The sequence below is a fragment of the Salmo trutta genome, chromosome 31 (genome assembly GCF_901001165.1).
Source record: "Salmo trutta chromosome 31, fSalTru1.1, whole genome shotgun sequence".
Taxonomy (NCBI): Eukaryota; Metazoa; Chordata; class Actinopteri; order Salmoniformes; family Salmonidae; genus Salmo; species Salmo trutta.
The window spans coordinates 18,255,729-18,277,298 of NC_042987.1; the positions used below are offsets into that span (position 1 = coordinate 18,255,729).

Consider the following 21,570-nt stretch of genomic DNA (forward strand, 5'->3'; position numbering starts at 1 on the left):
GGACAGACATGTGAGAACACAAAAACACATCCCACTAGTCCGGTCTCAGATCTTATTGTGCTGTATAGACAACTCTTATGGTTGTTGTTATGGCATAGCAATGACAATAGGTGTTGCCTATACAGCACCAACAGATCTGGGACCAGACTAATGCCCAACATAACAATAGTAGTCTTCTTTGCTTCAGGGAGAGAGTTGTGCAAGATGCTCCATGTTTCTTTCTCATCACGTCTCACATCTGAGTTGATGATGAGCCTTGCTCACTGTATTTTTCATTCTGGGAACTGATGCACCAGCAAATTCCAAATGCATTATGGCTGCAGCAGCAAATGCATTTCCTTCCAAAGCACAGAAATGCAAACACTTTATCTTACATCAATTATCATTCTTCTTTATTATTTGAAACTATAAGCAGACAAAATACCAAGACAACAGAGGAGCCCCCCCCACACTGCTACTACTCTGTTATTATCTATGCATAGCCACTCTAATAACTCTACCTACATGTACATAATTACCTCAATTACCTTGACACCGGTGTCCCCACACATTGACTCTGTACCGGTACCCCTGTATATAGCCTCCACATTGACTCTGTACCGGTACCCCCTGTTTATAGCCTCCACATTGACTCTGTACCGGTAACCCTTCTTTATAGCCTCCACATTGACTCTGTACCGGTACCCCCTGTTTATAGCCTCCACATTGACTCTGTACCGGTAACCCTTGTTTATAGCCTCCACATTGACTCTGTACCGGTACCCCCTGTATATAGCCTCCACATTGACTCTGTACCGGTACCCCCTGTATATAGCCTCCACATTGACTCTGTACCGGTACCCCCTGTATATAGCCTCCACATTGACTCTGTACCGGTACCCCCTGTATATAGCCTCCACATTGACTCTGTACTGGTACCCCCTGTATATAGCCTCCACATTGACTCTGTACCGGTACCCCCTGTATATAGCCTCCACATTGACTCTGTACTGGTACCCCCTGTATATAGCCTCCACATTGACTCTGTACTGGTACTCCCTGTATATAGCCTCCACATTGACTCTGTACTGGTACCCCCTGTATATAGCCTCCACATTGACTCTGTACTGGTACCCCCTGTATATATCCTCCACATTGTACTGGTACCCCCTGTATATAGCCTCCACATTGACTCTGTACTGGTACCCCCTGTATATATCCTCCACATTGACTCTGTACCGGTACCCCCTGTATATAGCCTCCACATTGACTCTGTACTGGTACCCCCTGTATATAGCCTCCACATTGACTCTGTACTGGTACCCCCTGTATATAGCCTCCACATTGACTCTGTACTGGTACCCCCTGTATATAGCCTCCACATTGACTCTGTACTGGTACCCCCTGTATATAGCCTCCACATTGACTCTGTACTGGTACTCCCTGTATATAGCCTCCACATTGACTCTGTACTGGTACCCCCTGTATATAGCCTCCACATTGACTCTGTACTGGTACCCCCTGTATATAGCCTCCACATTGACTCTGTACTGGTACTCCCTGTATATAGCCTCCACATTGACTCTGTACTGGTACCCCCTGTATATAGCCTCCACATTGACTCTGTACTGGTACCCCCTGTATATAGCCTCCACATTGACTCTGTACTGGTACCCCCTGTATATAGCCTCCACATTGACTCTGTACTGGTACCCCCTGTATATATCCTCCACATTGACTCTGTACTGGTACCCCCTGTATATAGCCTCCACATTGACTCTGTACTGGTACCCCCTGTATATAGCCTCCACATTGACTCTGTACCGGTACGCCCTGTATATAGCCTCCACATTGACTCTGTACCGGTACCCCCTGTATATAGCCTCCACATTGACTCTGTACTGGTACCCCCTGTATATATCCTCCACATTGACTCTGTACTGGTACCCCCTGTATATAGCCTCCACATTGACTCTGTACTGGTACCCCCTGTATATAGCCTCCACATTGACTCTGTACTGGTACTCCCTGTATATAGCCTCCACATTGACTCTGTACTGGTACCCCCTGTATATATCCTCCACATTGACTCTGTACTGGTACCCCCTGTATATAGCCTCCACATTGACTCTGTACTGGTACCCCCTGTATATAGCCTCCACATTGACTCTGTACTGGTACTCCCTGTATATAGCCTCCACATTGACTCTGTACCGGTACCCCCTGTATATATCCTCCACATTGTACTGGTACCCCCTGTATATAGCCTCCACATTGACTCTGTACCGGTACCCCCTGTATATAGCCTCCACATTGACTCTGTACTGGTACCCCCTGTATATAGCCTCCACATTGACTCTGTACTGGTACTCCCTGTAAATAGCCCCGCTATTGTTGTTTACTGCTGCTCTTTAATTATTTGTTATTCTTATCTCTTACTTTTTTGGGGGGTATTTTCTTAAAACTGCATTGATGGTTAAGGGCTTGTAAGTAAGCATTTCACTGTAAGGTCTACACGTGTTGTATTCGGCGCATATGACAAATACAATTTGATTTGATTTTAATCTGAGGGTAGGAGGAAAGGACAGGACATGGCCCAGAGTCAAGACACAGACACACAGCCAAGCCCATACTACACCATAACGAGTTGGCAATACAGGACAGCTCACGAGCACAGGCACGTGCCATCCACATGTGTGTGCCAACCAGCAAGGACCAGAGTTTGTGTTTGTGTCCTACCTGTGTGAGAGGTACAGGGCGGGACAGGACAGGGTGGGGAGGTAGGGAGGGAGCTCAGGGTCCAGGTGTAGGACGAGGGTAGTTAGGAATGCTGAGCGTCTATACCTGCTGGGCTGAGCACCAGGGCCTGCAGGATGTCAGACAGGGAGATGATGCCCTCGATGGCCGAGCGATCATCCACCACCACCAACCGATGGACCTGACACACGCACACAAGCACGCACACACACACACACACAAAGTTAGAGAGAAAGAGAAAAAGAGAGGAAGAGAGGCGTGTGTGTTAGAACTCACCTCCGCTTTGACAATCCTGTCCACGATGGTCTCCAGTGTGTCCAGCTTGTGGCACTGCATGACCCCCTCGAAGTACTGCCAGCGATGCCTCAGGGCCTGGGTCACGGTGACGTCTAGGTTATTATAGGTCTTCTCTGCTGCCAGGTTCTACACACATGATACATAGACACACTCATATGGATGTATTTTAGAAGGAAAATATTCACAATATATTGTTAAGAGGGAAGTCACGCGATTACCAAGCTGTATTAACATCATCAATATTTAGTAAACCACCACTTACTATGACATCAAATTTGGAGTAAATATCCACCACTTTCCCTGTGAGGAGATTGAAAAATAACCATTAGGCTTCACCACGAGAGTTAAACTGAATCTAAAATCAATGGATCAATCAAATGACCCTTTAAAGCATCTTTGACCAACAGTTGTCTCAAGGTGTTTTACAGTAACATGTACCAGATACGTCCACCACAGGCAGGGCAGACACCCTCCTCTCTACAAAGATCTGCAGGGCCTTGATGATGGGCGTGTCAGGGTGGATGAAGGCTATGTTCTTGTAGGTGCCGATGCCCAGCTCTCCCAGGGTCTGCTTCATAAAGGCTGGCTTGGGCATCTCGCGCACCTGGAACAACACAACACAGCGAGAGAGACACTTTCGGTTTCTCTTCTCACCTTCTCCAACTCCAAGGGCAGTGTTCAAGTAAAACAGTTGTCAGTTTATTGTTTCAAGAAAGACAGTTTTTCTTATATTCTTCCCCAATGGGACTAGTGTGTATTATCATAAAACCTAACGTCAGGTTGTCAGTAATGGTTTTAGACTTACAAAGAGCTGGAGGAACTTGAGGATCCTCTTGTGCGTGAGGATGTAAAGTGGGTTTCCCGTAACAGGGTCGATGACAGGCAGACGGTGGATCTTGTTTTTGATGAGGGAATACACTGCATCAAATATGCTTCAAAGACAGAGACAAAAACGCACATTAAAAGAAAATGCGGGCGTTTTCTTTGCAGGTATGTATATTCAAACCACATACATGGCAAACAGTCATACACACATTCACAACTGTATAATAGCCATTGTTATGCAGCAACACCTTACCTTGATTCAGGTGATATGTTCACTAAAGGTTTGAATGTCTCTTGCAAATATACTTCTGTGGAAAGGGAAAACGATGCGAGTTCAATGTTCGGTACACGTCATTTCATGTCATAATATAAACCAGAGCTTGTTACATACCTCTCCACGTCTCAAGCTTATGATCTTCCAACTCATATATTTGCACCTATAAAACAACACAACTATATTAATATCTACAAAAACACAGTACAGAAATCCATCATCGGTTTCACATGTCGAACAAACATAACGCACATGGTTTTGTCCACTCAAACTTACCAACGGTGACTTGTAGTATCTGTGTAGTATGATGATGAAGTCTGTGATTGTCAACATTCCTGAAATGAGAAGAGATGTATGCCTTCATAATGACTAGCAGTTGTCATGAAGCTGTTGTGAAGCATTAGGTTGCTAACGGACTTCATGTCAACAAATCACGCTCGACTGGCCATGACTCATAACAAAACTGACTCTGGGTCGTTCCACCAAATGAGTGTACCTTTTGGGTAATATAGCTTCATCTAAATAATAAATAGTTCACCAATTCTGTACATTCTGTCATAAAGAGCACACGTACAACTTCATTAAAAAACACGTTTTCCCATCTCAACAGGGTAAATAAAAATGACTATAGTAAGTGCCTAAGTTTCAAATAAAGTATTCGGGTTGACGATTTCATCTTAAATCAGCCATGAGTCCCCTCGTGACAGGGGGAATGGAAGCTTGTTATGTACAACAGGGATGGGCAATTGAATGCAAAATTAAAAGAAATGTATTGATAAAACATGTGTGGCCTGTCTAGCTATGGGTAACAAGGAGTTGATGTGTTGTGCTCGACCCATTCAGTTTTACACCACAAAACACCAGAAAATGGCCAAAAAGAGTAGAACCAGCTCACCGGCTTTTACACTTTAGTTTGACTATTAGATGTTCAACGTTTCTTTTGAAAAAAAGATTTTAAAAAGGAATAATTTCACCATATTAAAAAGAGAGTTCAGTTCACGTAACAGGGTTGACTTTAAAATGAGGGACAGACGTTTCATGTGATTAGATCAATCACTAATCACATGACATAAATAATAATAATCTGCAGAAATGACATTTTCAAGCAACATAATAACTAAGGCTTTAGAGTGATGGTGAAAAGTTGGAGAAATTTGGGGGTTAAGTGGGTAAAACTCTTCATAGAAGTCCCAGAGTGTGCACAGAGGGACATGCCAAAATTGCAATTTAGCAAGTTTTATTGAATTTGGTTAATGTGGTCTAAATTCATGTGGTCTATAAATCAAATCAAATAAAACTTTATTTGTCTCGTACACATAATTAGCAGATGTTATCGCAGGTGCAGCGAAATGCTTATGTTTCTAGCTCCAACAATGCAGTATACATTGTTATGCATAACAATACAAAACAATACACACAAACTCCAACAATTTAAGAAAGAAACTAATAAATATCAGAAAGAGCAATGTCAGAGTCCAGAATATATATATATATACACATACACACATACATACATACATACATACATACATACATACATACATACATACATACATACATACATACATACATACATACATACATACATACATACATACATATATCAGTCAAAAGTTTGGACACACCTACTCGTTCAAGAGTTTTTCTTTATTTTTACTATTTTCTACATTGTAGAATAATAGTGAATACATCAAAACTATGAAATAACACATATGGAATCATGTAGTAACCAAAAAAGTGTTAACCAAATCTAAATATATTTTAGATTTTGGATTCTTCAAAGTAGCCACCCTTTGCCTTGATGACAGCTTTGCACACTCTTGGCATTCTCTCAACCAGCTTCATGAGGAATGCTTTTCCAACAGTCTTGAAGGAGTTCCCACATATGCTGAGCACTTGTTGGCTGCTTTTCATTCACTCTGCGGTCCAACGCATCCCAAACCATCTCATTTGGGATGAGGTCGGATGATTGTGGAGGCCAGGTCATCTGATGCAGCACTCCATCACTCTCTTTCTTGGTCAAATAGCCCTTATACAGCCTGGAGGTGTGTTGGGTCATTGTCAAATCAAATCAAAGTGTATTTGTCACATGCGCCGAATACAACAGGTGTAGACCTTACAGTGAAATGCTTACTTACCACTAACCAATAGTGCAAAAAAGGTATTAGGTGAACAATATGTAAGTAAAGAAAAAAAGAGTGAAAAACAGTAGTGAGGCTATATACAGTAGCGAGGCTACATACAGACACTGGTTAGTCAAGCTGATTGAGGTGGTATGTACATGTAGATATGGTTAAAGTGACTATGCATATATGATGAACAGAGAGTAGCAGTAGCGTAAAGAGGGGTTGGCAGGTGGTGGGTGGCAGGACACAATGCAGATAGGCCGATTAGCCAATGTACGGGAGCACTGGTTGGTCGGCCCAATTGAGGTAGTATGTACATGAATGTATAGCTAAAGTGACTATGCATATATGATTAACAGAGAGTAGCAGCAGTGTAAAAGAGGGGTTGGGGGGCACACAATGCAAATAGTCCAGGTAGCCATTTGGTTACCTGTTCAGGAGTATTATGGCTTGGGGGTAAAAACTGTTGAGAAGCCTTTTTGTCCTAGACTTGGCACTCCGGTACCGCTTGCCATGCGGTAGTAGAGAACAGTCTATGACTTTTTCCTACTGAAAAACAAATGATAGTCCCACTAAGCGAAAACCAGATGGGATGGCGTATCGCTGCAGAATGCTGTGGTAGCCATGCTGGTTAAGTGCACCTTGAATTCTAAATAAATCACTGACAGTGTCACCAGCAAAGCACCCTCACGCCACCACCTCCATGCTTCACAGTGGGAACCACACATGCGGCGAACATCCATTCACCCACACCGCGTCTCACAAAGACACGGCGGTTGGAAGCAAAAAAAATCTCAATGTACATTGCTCGTGTTTCATGGCCCAAGCAAGTCTCTTCTTCTTATTGGTGTCCTTTAGTAGTGTTTTTTTTGCAGCAATTCGGCCATGAAGGCCTGATTCACACAGTCTCCTCTGAACAGTTGATGTTGAGATGTGTCTGTTACTTGAACTCTGTGAAGCTATTATTTGGGCTGCAATTTCTGAGGCTGGTAGCTCTAATGAACGTATCCTCTGAAGCAGAGGTAACTCTGGGTCTTCCTTTCCTGTGGCGGTCCTCATGAGAGCCAGTTTCATCATAGCGCTTAATGGTTTTTGCGATTGCACTGAAGAAACTTTCAAAGTTCTTGAAATGTTCAGGATTGACTGACCTTCATGTCTTAAAGTAAGGATGGACAGTGGTTTCTATTTGCTTATTTGAGCTGTTTTTGCCATAATATGGACTTGGTCTTTTACCAAATAGGGCTATCTTCTGTATACCACCCCTACCTTGTCACAACACAACTGATTGGCTCAAACGCAATAAGGAAATAAATTCCACAAATGAACTTTTATCAAGGCACACCTGTTAATTGAAATGCATTCCAGGTGACTTCCTTATGACGCTGGTTGAGAGCATGCAAAGCTGTCATCAATGCAAAGGGTGGCTACTTTGAAGAATCTCAAATACAAAATATATTTTGATTTGTTTAACACTTTTTTGCTTACTACATGATTCCATATGAATTATTTCATAGTTTTGATGTCTTCACTATTATTCAACAATGTAGAAAATAGTACAAATAAAGAAAAACCCTTGAATGAGTAGGTGTGTCCAAACTTTTGACTGGTACTATAATATATATATATATATATATATATATATATATATATATATATATATATATATATATAGTACCAGTATATAAACTAGGAATTCAGTTGGCGTCTCAACTTGAGAGTTAGAATAGTAGAATACACAAGGTGCAATTTCAAAACTTGGTTGTGCATCATCAGTTTTCCTCTTGTTGCGTCACTCACTGACAGTCACTCAATTAGCCCATGTCAGCTAACATGTTTTAGATCGGTAAATTAGTCTAGTGAGTCTAGCCAGCCATCTAAACGTGTAGTAATCATGGACGAATTACCGACAGGGCCTGCAGGGACCCTATTGATTTTGTTAGTCACTCTCACTCAGATAAGTCATGGCAATATGTGTAGAATTGTAGGAAATTAGCTGTAAAACTGCAACAACAAAAACGTTTTTAATTCCGGTGCTGAGTTAATGTGAGTTAATGTGTAGTGGCTAACTGTATAGCTAACAGGCTATGTGTTTATAGATCGACTGAGGTGAACGAAGCTACAGCAACCAATGTGATAATGGCTGGGGTTTTGCTTGTTTTTGCTGTTCTTTGAATTAGCATTTTAGAGTTTTTAAATTGTATAGAAATGCATTAAAATGAGTTTCAGCTTTCTTCCCGGGCCTGACTAAATCTCAGACCCTGGCTACGGCCCTGATACGCATTCATTGGTGGATATAGGTGTTTGCATCAGTGAATGCATTAAGCGTGAATGCATTTCATGTGAACGTGTGTCATACACAAAAGGTGTTTCTTACCCACAAAACACTGCCTCTCTGAGTCCCACAGTGGAGCAGCACGCACCCCATTGGCCACTAAGGCAAAGAAAGCCTTCTTCACCTGTGAGAAAAGACCACAATCATACACAAAAACACATGGATGGCAAGTTTCTGAAGGTGGTATTGTACATATTGTACAAATGTGGAAGTGTTCCGTTGAAATCCAAATAAAACACTACAGCATTCTGGTTTTAATGGGTTTCATCCTCAGATAAGGGAACTAAAACCTTGAGTTTAATAGATTCAGTGGCTGATTACTGTTTAACCATTTTATGAGGCAAATCATTAGCACTAGCAATAGCATTGCTCTCCTCATGGAACATTAACCAAACCGCTCTCAGTGCCTTTCTAACCAATGAGACACTTCAATAGCCATAAGAATGTTCCTCAGCGGACAAACCTAGGAAGATAAACAAATGCTATACTGATGCTCAAAGTTAGGTTATAGTCAGGCCTACTCAAATTTATCTTTACATAGTCTGTGAATTCTCAACCCTGTGTGTGTGTGTCTGTCTGGGCCTGGCCAGAAAGTGTCTCAGATTGCTGATCTAAGATCAGGTCCCCCGTGTCCATGTAATCTTATCCATTATGATCTAAAAGGGAAAAAGAATCCTCGATCAGCACTTCTACTTTGAAGTGCTTTTTGAATATGGTCCCTTATCCATGATAGGTCCATCGTGATGTCAAAGTGTAGTGATGTGGAGGAGCTGGGCTTACTTACTTGCAGTCCAGTGTCAAACACAACCAGCTTGGAGCTGGTGGGAACGATGTCATAGCAGCTATGGGACTTCATAAAGCGCATGTAAATATCACTGTCTGGTTCAGCAGCTGGAAAGACAGACACAAATATTCACACTAAATGTGTATATCGGATAATCTCAATATTCATACTGAACCAATGATGCCACCTCTTGGGCTGGGGGAATCCCTTATTCCAACAGCGCACGCTGACAGAACTGCAAACGGCTTAGCGCTATCACCAGGCAATCATTGGGTTATGATCAAAATACATCTTGCATAATAAGACTTACATGTGAAGGATTGTGATTTTGCAATCAGGATGACACTTGTTGTATTGGTAAAATAAGCAGAAACGGAGTAATTTATCCTATGAAGCATCATATTCCGTGAATAGCAACCGGTGTCACCAATGTAATGGAATTAATATTCACATTACAATTCACACCAGCACTTTACAAATCAGCATCCTGCATTCCATATTGAGCCCTGGTCTTCAACTATATGCAAATAAAATAGCAAAAACTTGAAATAAATGGCTATGTAAAACCATCAAGTAAAATGAAAATGTAGACTAGTCTACTAAGTAAATGCACTTACCAACACCATCATCGTCTAGTTCAAGTTTCTCCAGCATGCCTTCGAATAAACCGTAGAAATTCTGTAAGAATAAGACAGTCAAGAACGCGCTCCAAACCAACCACAATATGACATCAGTCGCACGCTTTCAGGCGCACACCTACTCGCCGTTTGGCAAAGTTAAGATTAAAATAACAATATACATTCAATAACTGCTGGCACTTTACACCATGACAAAATCATCTATCTTTTTGAGAGACTGACAGTAGGCTAAAAATCTTTGCGCAAAGCCAACATTAAGAAAAGCAAGCCCCGTCTGTCTGACAATGACAAAATACGTACTGCGTGCAACTCACTCAATTGCCCTTGTCCAAGTTTCTACTGTAGACTGTGGGCAATTCATATCTGGAGCTCTGTGCCTGCCAGTAACTGTAATGGCACATTATTAGTAGACTACACACCCCTTAACTCAGTATTAGTGGAACATTCCTAAATCTATTTTGCTGCAATCAATGCAGCCAATGCCTACAGTAGGATCATACTACATAGGAGTGTACAACTCTTCTGGATAAAAAAACAAGGCAAAAATATTTTTTTCTAAAACAGACTGACATAGGCTACGCGTGACAGTGTATCTGCTCGGAAGCATGTTTTTCTGCGCATTCTGTGGATTGTGAACGACAGGGCAATTCGTTCAAGTTTCATTTATTATTATGAACACGCACTAGAATCCTATATGCAAAACAACCAAGGCTTTTCACCATATTAGGAAATCCCTTATGTTGCCAAGCAGCCAGAAGCCAAGGATTCCTGTCCTTCTCTATGCCCATAATTTTTTTTTGCAGGACATTAAAATGCAGCAATTTGCATAATAGAGAATTATTTACGTATATGGATAGTGCATTTAAAAAAATCCATGTGACAAGGGATGAATGGGATGAAGTAGGCTGGCTGCTGCACAATGACTAAGACACTGTGCAGAGACAGAGGCTGTGCTGCAGCAAAATAATCCTATAACAAAATAAGTCTGTGTACAGCGCTAACATGCAAATGTCAATGAGGTAAGTTGCCTTCCTCCCTATCCTACAAAACACTTCATCATGGCACGTACCATGAGCCAAGCCATACTGTGCTCTTTGCAGCATATGAGGATTCAAAATCGTAAAAAAAAAAAAGTTTCCTCATCTCCCCTAGCCCCTTGATTAAACCCTAATCCAGTGCAGTAGAAGAAACAGCCCTGAAAGCTCACCCCTGGGATGTCCAACCAACCCCAGAGTCACCCTATACCTCATCGTGACACAGCAATTTTCAGCCTAACCCCGCATCAGCACAGGCACGAATCCCATCCCAATCTGCTGCTGCTGCACTGCCACAGGGAACAGGGAAGGGAACGTGCTGTAGGTAAACATGGGGATTTAAATTCTAGAGATGGAGGGCTGTTTCATTAACACGCTTCCAGATTGGATTTGGGAGAGAAGTCATTCCTTTGATTATGGTAAGAGGAGAGCCTAGTGTGTGTTGAGAGAGAGAGAGGTGAGGAGAGAGAGAGAGAGAGCGGTGAGGAGAGACTGCGAGAAATTATCAATATTAGAGAGAAAGAGAGCGATACTTATGGCTCACAGTCTTATAATTGTGAGGGTTAGGGTGTAAGAAGCAACAATAAAACCAAGGATGGTGATGAAATATTGACTTACACTGTCAGGGTAGTGTGTGCAATAGCTCAAACACACAGACAGTTACTTGAAGTATTAGTTTAAAAAATATATCACATCCTCAATCAATCAAATACAGTGCCTTTTGAAAGTATTCATACCCCCCAACATTTTGTTGTGTTACAGCCTGAATTCAAAATGTATAAAAAAAATATTCACCCATCTACACACAATACCCCATAATGACAAAGTTAAAATATGTTTTTAGAAATGTTAGCAAATGTATTGAAAATGAAATACATAAATATCTAATTTACATAAGTATTCACACCACTGAGTCAATACACGTTAGAATCACCTTTGGCAGCGATTACAGTTGTCTTTCTGGGTAAGTCTTTATGAGCTTTACACATGTGAATTGTACAATATTTGCACATTATTCTTTTTAAAATTGTTCAAGCTCTGTCAAGTTGGTTGTTGATGATTGCTAGACAGCAATTTTCAAATCTTTGATAGATTTTCAAGAAGATTTAAGTCAAAACTGTAACTAGGCCAATCAGGAACATTCAATGTCATCTTGGAAAGCAACTCCAGTGTATATTTGGCCTTGTGTTTAATGTTAATGTCCTACTGAAGGTGCATTTGTTTCCCATTGTCAGTTGGAAAGCAGACAAGCAGGTTTTTCGAGGATTTTGCCTGTGCTTAGCTCTATTCAGTTTCTTTTTATCTTAAAAAACTCCCTAGTCCTTGCCAGTGACAAGCATACCCATATCATGATGCAGCCACCACCATGGTTGGAAATATGAAGTGTGGTACTCAGTGATGTGATTTGCCACAAACATAATGTTTTGTATTCAGGACATTAAGTTTATTTCTTTGACACATTTTTTTGAAGTTTTACTTCAGTGCCTTATTGCAAACAGGATGCATGGTTTATAATATTTGAATTCTATACAGGCTTCCTTATTTTCACTCTGTCATTTAGGTTAGTATTGTGGAGTAAGTACAATGTTGTTGATCCATCGTCAGTTATTCTCTTATCACAGCCAAACTAACTGTTTTAAAGTCAACATTGGCCTCATGGTGAAATCCCTGAGCGGTTTCCTTCCTCTCTGGCAACTGAGTTAGGAAGGACAGCTGTATCTTTGTAATGACTGGGATAATTGATACACCATACAACGTCAGCTACCAAAGCAAGTGAAATCACTGCAACACTTAACAAAGAGCTGCAGTCAGTTTCAGAATGGGTGGCAAGAAATAACTTAGTCCTAAATATTTGGGACAAGTCATTCACTAAACACTAAACCTCGACTAAATCTTGTAATGAATAATGTGGAAATTGAGCAAGTTGAGGAGACTAAACTGCCACGATTGAAAACTGTCATGGTCAAAGCAGACAAGTTGCTAAAATGGGGAGAGGTCTGTCTATAATAAAGGGCTGCTCTTCCTTCTTAACAACACTTTCAACAAGGCAGGGCAAGGGAAATTACAATTAGCCCAGAACAGGGCAGCACGGCTGGAACTTCAATGTACACAGAGAGCTAACATTAATAATATGCATGTCAATCTCTCCTGACTCAAAGTAGAGGAGAGCTTGACTTCATCACTACTTGTATTTGTGAGAAGTATTGACATGTTGAATGCACCGAGCTGTCTGTTTTTAAACGACTAGCACACAGTTTAGACACCCATGCATACCCCACAAGACATGCCACAAGAGGTCTCTTCACAGTCCCCAAGTCCAGAACAGACTATGGGAGGTGCACAGTACTACATGGGGCCATGACTACATGCAACTCTATTCCACATCAAGTAACTCATGCAAGCAGTAAAAAACAGATAAAAATACACCTTAAGTCGGGTGTACACTACATGATTTTGGCCGGCATTTTAGCTGTCCCAGACAAGTTTGTGAGATCGGAGACAAAATCCTTTTGTCGTTGCCAACTCGGGGCGCGCGGCCGTTACTGACGCTCGTTTAATGTGAGCGGGTAAAAGGCGCATTTCATCTTTGAGCAGCCCCAGACGTCCTGATATTTTCAAACAGGTTTGATTTTAATTGGCACAAAATCTGCAACGCTCTTGTAGCGTGAGATATGCAACGACATGTTTTGAGAACGGTAATCGGCAATAGCCAATGAGAGCTCGCCAGAGAAGAAGCCAGTGAGATGACGTTGTTTAGCTTCACCCAGAATGTGTAGACTCTCGAGCAGGACTGATGACTACAACTAGGATTTATTTGTACTTGCCTTCAAAACAAAGCCAAAGTGACAAATCGTTACAACTCTGAAGTTCACAAGCAATGCTATTCAATTCAAAATGTTGGCTAGATATTTCAACGCTGTATGGCAAGCGTGAACGTCTGACTGAATGTTTATGAGGCTGCTTTGAGCAACAGCTTGTAGCTACGTAAATCGAATCACATCATAGATTTTGCCAGACAGCATGGTATCGAGAGTCCTCACGACCAAGTGAAGAATCTTGTAGTGTGTGATTACCATCTGTGCCAGATCGTTTAGTGTGTGCACCATTACGTAGGCAACACACAAAAAACTACAGGAATCACACTCGCCGCAGCCGATGTGAGTAAGACCTTTAGACAGGTCAACATTCACAAAGCCGCAGGGCCAGACGGATTACTAGGATGTGTACAGCGAGCATGCGCTGACCAACTAGCAAGTGTCTTCACTGACATTTTCAACCTCTCCCTGTCCGAGTCTATAACACCAATGTGTTTTAAGCAGACCATCATAGTGCCTGTGCCCAAGAACACCAAGGTAAACTGCCTAAATGACTACCGACCCGTAGCACTCACGTCTGTAGCCATGAAGTGCTATGAAAGGCTGGACATGGCTCACATCAACACCATCATCCCAGAAACCCTAGACCCACCCCAACAGATCCACAGATGATGCAGTCTCTATTGCACTCCACACTGCCCTTTCCCACCTGGACAAAAGGAACACTTATGAGAGAATGCTATTCATTGACTACAGCTCAGCGTTCAACACCATAGTGCCCTCAAAGCTCATCAGTAAGCTAAGGATTCTGGGACTAAACACCTCCCTCTGCAACTGGATCCTGGACTTCCTGACGGGCCGCCATCAGGTTGTAAGGGTAGGTAACAACACATTCGCCACGCTGAGCCTCAACACAGGGGCCGTTCAGGGGTGCGTGCTCAGTCCCCTCCTATACACACTGTTCACTTATGACTGCACGGCCAGGCACGACTCCAACACCATCATTAAGTTTGCTGATGACACAACAGTGTTAGGCCTGATCACCGACAACGACGAGACAGCCTATAGGGAGGAGGTCAGAGACCTGGCCATGTAGTGCCAGGACAACAACCTCTCCCTCAATGTGATCAAGAGAAAGGAGATGATTGTCGACTACAGGAAAATGAGGACCGAGCATCGATGGGGCTGCAGTGGAGCAGGTTGAGAGCTTCAAGTTCCTTGGTGTCCACATCACCAACAAACTAACATGGTCCAAGCACACCATGACAGTCGTGAAGCGGGCACAACAAAGCCTATTCCCCCTTAGGAAACTAAAAAGATTTGGCATGGGTCCTGAGATCCTCAAAAGGTTCTACAGCTGCACGATCGAGAGCATCCTGACTGGTTGCATCACTGCCTGGTATGGCAACTGCTCAGCCTCTGACCGCAAGGCACTACAGAGGGCAGTGAGAACAGCCCAGTACATCACTGGGCCAAGCTTCCTGCCATCCAGGACCTCTATACCAGGCGGTGTCAGAGGAAGGCCCTAAAAATTGTCAAAGACTCCAGCCACCCTAGTCATAGACTGTTCTCTCTGTTACCACACAGCAAGCGGTACCGGAGTGCCAAGTCTAGGTCCAAGAGGCTTCTAAACAGCTTCTACCCCCAAGCCATAAGACTCCTGAACATCTAGTCAAATGGCTTCCCAGACTATTCACATTGCTCCACACCACTGCCACTCTCTGTTGTCATCTATGCATAGTCACTTTAATGAACTCTACCTACATGTACATACTACCTCAACTAACCGGCGCCCCTTCTGTATATATTGTTATTTATTCCATTTTTTACTGCGGCTCTTTAATTACTTGTTACTTTTATCTCTTATTCTTATCCGTATTTTTTGAAACTGCACTGTTGGTTAGGGGTTCGTAAGTAAGCATTTCACTGTAAGGTCTACACCTGTTGTATTCGGCGGGTGTGGTTAATACAATTTGATTTGATGTGATTTGAGGAAAGACGGTAATTTAAAGTAAGAGGCTCAGCAATGTTAGGATTTTGAAAGTCGTGTAGTGTCCACCCAGCTTAGTGGAACAGTGGGGACTATGAAGAGACACAGGCATACACACACATGATAACATACGCACTATACACACATGTACACATGGATTTTGTGATGTAGATATGTGGTAGTAGAGTACAGGCCTGAGGGCACACATTTAATGTGTTGTGAAATCTGTTGTGAATGTATTGTAATGTTTTTTAAATTGTATAACTGCCTTCATTTTGCTGAACCTCAGGAAGAGTAGCTGCTGCCTTGGCAACAGCTAATGGAGATCCATAATAAATACAAATACAAATACAGTCACTGTCTACCTCTACTGTACCTACACAGTGGAAATCCTCCTGCATTGTGCCTGTTCCCAAAAACGCCAAGAGACAGGGCCTAAACAACGTCAGGCCTGTTGCACTCACTTCTCAGTTGATGATGGTGTTTGAGAGAGTGGTCCTTGCGCAACTTGAGCAGCATGTTTCTTGACTCCCTGCAGTTTGCCAACCAGGCCAAGATAGGTGTGGAAGATGCACTGCTGTTCATGGTGCATAAAGCATATGATCACTTGGAGAGAGCAGTCCGCATTATGTTATTAGTGTTTTCCAGTGCACTCAACAATATCCAGGCCAATCTTCTAGCCTGCGAACCACAGGTTACAGTTACATCCTTCCACCATCACCTGGTTCATGGACTACCTCACTGACAGGCCGCAATGGGTCAGACAACAGAACCACTCTGTCTCAGAAACCATCATCACTAACACAGGTGCCACAAAAGTGAAGGTTCTATCACCATTCCTCCTCCCCCTCTACACAGCAGACAGCCGGCTCACCCAAGCCTCCTGTCACCTACAAAATGTTTTCAGATGATTCAGGAATTATAGGCAGCATCACGAAGGATGACGACTCCCTACACAGGGAGGAAATATCCTCATTTGTGGCACGGTGCATCTAAAACCACCTGGAGCTGAATGTGTCTAAAACCAAAGAGCTGGTTGATAGACTTTAGGAGGAAGAAGGAGCGCATCTCCTGTGGTCATCACTGTGGACTCGTAGAAATACCTGGGGGTGGTGATTGACGATAAGCTGCAGTGGAAAGAGAACACCTCCATGGTTTTTCAAAAAGCTCAGTAAAGGTTATTCTTTTTAAGGAAGCTCAGATCCTTTGAGGTCTGCTCAAAAATGCTCCAAATATTTTTTAATAGCGTTGTGTCTAGTGTCCTGTTTTACAGCGTAATCTGCTCGGGGGGGTAACACCATTAGAGACAGGCTGAACAAAATCATCAAGAAGACTGGATCTACCATTAGCACCCACCAGGACAATCTAGAGCCCATCCTGGATAAGAGGCTCCTCTAAAAGCTCAGCAGTATAGAGGCTAACACTAGCCACCTCCACAGTATCTGTCCGGAGCATTGAAGTTTGATGGCAGACAGATTTTTTTTTTACCCAGGTCCAAAACAAAACGTTTTCGGAAATCCTTTTTACCATATGCTATGAGGCTTTTTAACACGAACACTTCGTTTTTATATTCATCGATGATGTGCTGCTCTTAGTGTCTGTGTGTTCTTGTTGTGTTTTTATGGTGTATTTATTGGTAATATATGTATTGGCTGGTGCAATAAAAATGTTCCTGTGAGAGATTAATAAAGTACTATCTTACCTTAAAGACATTAGTCTTGTTAAACTATGTAGAATTTATTTTCAAAACAACATTTTCCTAGGTCCCACAAATAATAAAAAAATCAAGCTGGTGTTGTATTTAATAACAATTATCGAAAGGGGGGGGGGATAAAACAATGTGAAAAAGGGGGCCCTGGGGGAAAAAGGTTGGGAACTTGGAGACTCAGAAAATCACATTAGCTTCTCCCTTACACCACTTTTCCTCGGCAACGCTGCAATATTGCTTCACTGCACTATCAATTATCACTGCCACTAACAAACAGCCTAAACCAGCAGTTGGTGTAGTAGGTAGAAAGAGGTACCACTCACTGGCTGTGAGGTAGCTTGGGTCAGTGGGAAGGCGTAGGGTATCGGAGAGGAGGACATGGGGGGCTTGGCAGAGGCGGGCAGGCTGAGGCGCTGTCCGGTGTCTGGTGGGGGTGATGAGAGGGAGCGGCCCAGACGTTCAGGGACACTCTGGTGGACCTCCTGGGGGAACAGCATGGACTGGCTAGGGGCCTGGGTGGGGGTGCTGGGTGGGGTGGGGGAAGACGAGATGCCGGAGACTGTGGAGGAAAAACAAGGACCAGAGAAAGGATTAGCAGTTAGCACTGGTCTACACTGGCCTGTCATTTATAAATGGAGTTTCCCTAGACATCTCCTGTAGTGCTGTTGCAATGTTCACAGTCAATCTCTACTCAAGTGTGGCCTTTCTGATTGGGATATACTGTACCCTTTCAACAGAGTATGTGCTTGTCACATGATACTGTAATAGTGGAGTGGCTCCAAGATATTTTGCTTTTCAGAACAATATTGATTGGAATATCATTAAGTATCCTCATTTATCATCAGCAAAGCTGATGGGTCAATAGTACTTGATTCATCCAGATGAATCATCTGAGTTGAGCTTGCTGATGGGATTTTCCATTCACATCATGTGTGGTTAAGTGCTGCCAGGGCCTGGAAACCTGCCAAGAAAATAATGAAAATATCCAGCCCACCCTGTCCCTAAAGAACAGCAATCAATTGATTTCAGTGGATCACTGCAGTGCAAGCAAAGCTTGTGAGTCCTATGACAACTACAGTAGACTTATTTGAATGTACTGTAGGTTGTCAGGAACGGGTTGGACCAACACACAGTATCAGAGAACATCTTGGAACACCTAAAAAATGTATCCAAAGCTGGTTCAAATTTCAAACAAATCAATGTATTCTGGCAATTAACAATAGAGTGGAATATAGTTATCGATCCTTCCTTCCTCTATTCCTAGCTTCATGTACTACTACCACTGTGCCATTACCCAGCCTTGATGTGTATCATATCATAAATCAGTGAAAAGATACAGGTAACTGCCAAAATAAAGGAAACACCAACATAAAGCATCTTAATAGGGCGATGGGCCACCACAAGCCGCCAGAACAGCTCCGATGCGTCTTAGCATAGATTCTACAAGTGTCTGGAACTCTATTGGAGGGATGTGACCCCATTCTTCCACTAGAAATTCTATCATTTGGTGTTTTGTTGATGGAAAATGCTGTCTTAGGCACCATTCAAGAATCTCACATAAGTTTTCAATAGGGTTGAGATCTGGTGACTGACTGACACGCACACACACCCTTTAAACCCCTATTCTCCTTTGAGTCCCCTCTTTCAAAGTCGCTGAGATCTCTTCTTTTAGCCATGGTATCCAAAATAAATGGGCAACTGGTCATTTTTATACATGACCCTAAGCATGATGGGATGTGAATTGGTTAATTAACTCAGGAACCACACCTGTGTGGAACCACCTGCTTTCAATATACTTTGTATCCCTCATTTACTCAAGTGTTCCCTTTATTTTGGCAGTTATCTGTATCTAGTGTACAGTATACCATACAGTACTAACAGTGATATATCATTCACTCTGGCCATTGTATTATTGGACAGCTGCCTGAGAGGCTAGCAGACTCCTGTTCTGGCAGTGTCTGTCAGGTCGAGGCTGTCGCTTGATCACATGACAGCCCTCACATGCCCCTCAGCAGTCACGTCCGAGCACGGGGAACGGGTTGACATATGACACCCACACACATGGCCCTAGCCCCACCCTGCTGACATATTTCTGAGGCCAGTGACGTGAGTGATGCGTACCGGCTGGTTCACATTTCCTCCACTCGACCATGGGACCGCCATGGGACTCTGCTCATCTCCAGTAACTTATCAACAACTTCACTTTGACATTCAAGTCACCCCTCACTTATCTAACAATCACCTATAGACCTATAAGTCATAACTGCCTTATGAAAGCACACTGTCGTAACAGCGGAGGTGATTAGGGATTACTTGAACCCAAATGTAAATTGTTCAAGCAAACTAATGGTTTGATCTGAAAAACGACCACTTCCCAGGTTGCATTACACAGCAGAAACATAAATAAACCGTTGTTTTTGCTAGCAGACAGATTAGTCTATCAAATAACTTTGCTTGCATTATTTCTGATCACCCTTTTTTTTTTAAACCAACCCCTCCACTGGTTGGAGGATCTGGTGGAAAACATTGCAATTCAATATACAGTTGAAGTCGGAAGTTTACATACACCTTAGCCAAATACATTTAAACTCAGTTTTTCACAATTCCTGACATGTAATCCTAGTAAACATTCCCTGTCTTAGTTCAGTTAGGATCACCACTTTATTTTAAGAACGTGAAATGTCAGAATAATAGTATAGAGAATGATTTATTTCAGCTTTCATTTCTTTCATCACATTCCCAGTGGGTCAGAAGTTTACATACACTCAATTAGTATTTGGTAGCATTGCCTTTAAATTGTTTAACTTGGGTCAAGCATTTCTTGTAGCCTTCCACAAGCTTCCCACAATAAGTTGGGTGGATTCTGGCCTATTCCTCCTGACAGAGCTGGTGTAACTGAGTCAGGTTTGTAGGCTTGCTCGCACACACTTTTTCAGTTCTGCCCACACATTTTCTATAGGATTGAGGTCAGGGCTTTGTGATGGCCACTCCAATACCTTGACTTTGCTGTCCTTAAGCCATTTTGCCACAACTTTGGAAGTATGCTTGGGGTCATTGTCCATTTGGAATACCCATTTGCGACTAAGCTTTAACTTCCTGACTGATGTCTTGAGATGTTGCTTCAATACATCTACATAATTGTCCTACCTCATGATGCCATCTATTTTGTGAAGTGCACCAGTCCCTCCTGCAGCAAAGCACCCCCACAACATGATGCTGTCACCCCCGTGCTTCACGGTTGGGATGGTGTTCTTCGGCTTGCAAGCCTCCCCCTTTTTCCTCCAAACATAACGATTGTCATTATGGCCAAATAGTTCTACTTTTGTTTCATCAGACAAAAGGACATTTCTCCAAAAAGTACGATCTTTGTCCCCATGTGCAATTGCAAACCGTAGTCTGGCTTTTTTAATGGCAGTTTTGGAGCAGTCGCTTCTTCCTTGCTGAGCGGCCTTTTAGGTTATGTCAATATAGGACTTGTTTTTACTGTGGATATAGATACTTTTGTACCTGTTTCCTCCAACATGTTCACAAGGTCCTTTGCTGTTATTCTGGGATTGATTTGCTCTTTTCGCACGAAAGTACATTCATCTATAGGAGACAGAACACGTCTCCTTCCTGAGCGGTATGACGGCTGCGTGGACCTATGGTGTTTATACATGCGTACTATTGTTTGTACAGATGAACTTGGTACCTTCAGGCGTTTGAAAATTACTCCCAAGGATGAACCAGACTTGTGGAGGTCTACCATTTTTTTCTGAAGTCTTGGCTGACTTCTTTTGATTTTCCCATGATGTCAAGCAAAGAGGCACCGAGTTTGAAGGTAGGCCTTGAAATACATCCACAACTCCAATAGGCTAATAATTTGAGTCAATCAGAAACTTCTAAAGCCATGACATCATTTTCTGGAATTTTCCAAGCTGTTTAAAGGCACAGTCAACTTAGTGCATGTAAACTTCTGACCCACTGGAATTGCGATACAGTGAATTATAAGTGAAATAATCTGTCTGAAA

At 42.5% G+C, this 21,570-nt stretch overlaps 1 protein-coding gene across 7 annotated transcripts in view; it reads right to left on the reverse strand.

Moving 5' to 3' along the window:
- LOC115169670 (5'-AMP-activated protein kinase subunit gamma-2) overlaps positions 1 to 21,570 on the reverse strand; it is a 63,113-nt gene that overhangs the window by 978 nt on the left and 40,565 nt on the right. For 5 of the 7 annotated variants that reach the window (XM_029725533.1, XM_029725532.1, XM_029725535.1 and 2 more), the window contains 12 exons: positions 17,884 to 18,119; positions 9,992 to 10,052; positions 9,375 to 9,481; positions 8,633 to 8,714; positions 4,409 to 4,467; positions 4,250 to 4,295; positions 4,112 to 4,166; positions 3,839 to 3,965; positions 3,472 to 3,637; positions 3,296 to 3,333; positions 3,013 to 3,159; positions 2,824 to 2,917 (listed from right to left, as the gene is read on the reverse strand). In XM_029725533.1, coding sequence (XP_029581393.1) covers positions 2,824 to 2,917; positions 3,013 to 3,159; positions 3,296 to 3,333; positions 3,472 to 3,637; positions 3,839 to 3,965; positions 4,112 to 4,166; positions 4,250 to 4,295; positions 4,409 to 4,467; positions 8,633 to 8,714; positions 9,375 to 9,481; positions 9,992 to 10,052; positions 17,884 to 18,119 — 1,218 coding nt within the window. Of the gene's footprint in view, positions 1 to 2,718; positions 2,918 to 3,012; positions 3,160 to 3,295; positions 3,334 to 3,471; positions 3,638 to 3,838; positions 3,966 to 4,111; positions 4,167 to 4,249; positions 4,296 to 4,408; positions 4,468 to 8,632; positions 8,715 to 9,374; positions 9,482 to 9,991; positions 10,053 to 10,326; positions 11,105 to 17,883; positions 18,120 to 21,570 lie in introns of those variants that run through there. The other 2 variants (XR_003870900.1, XM_029725537.1) reach the window with 2 other exon arrangements.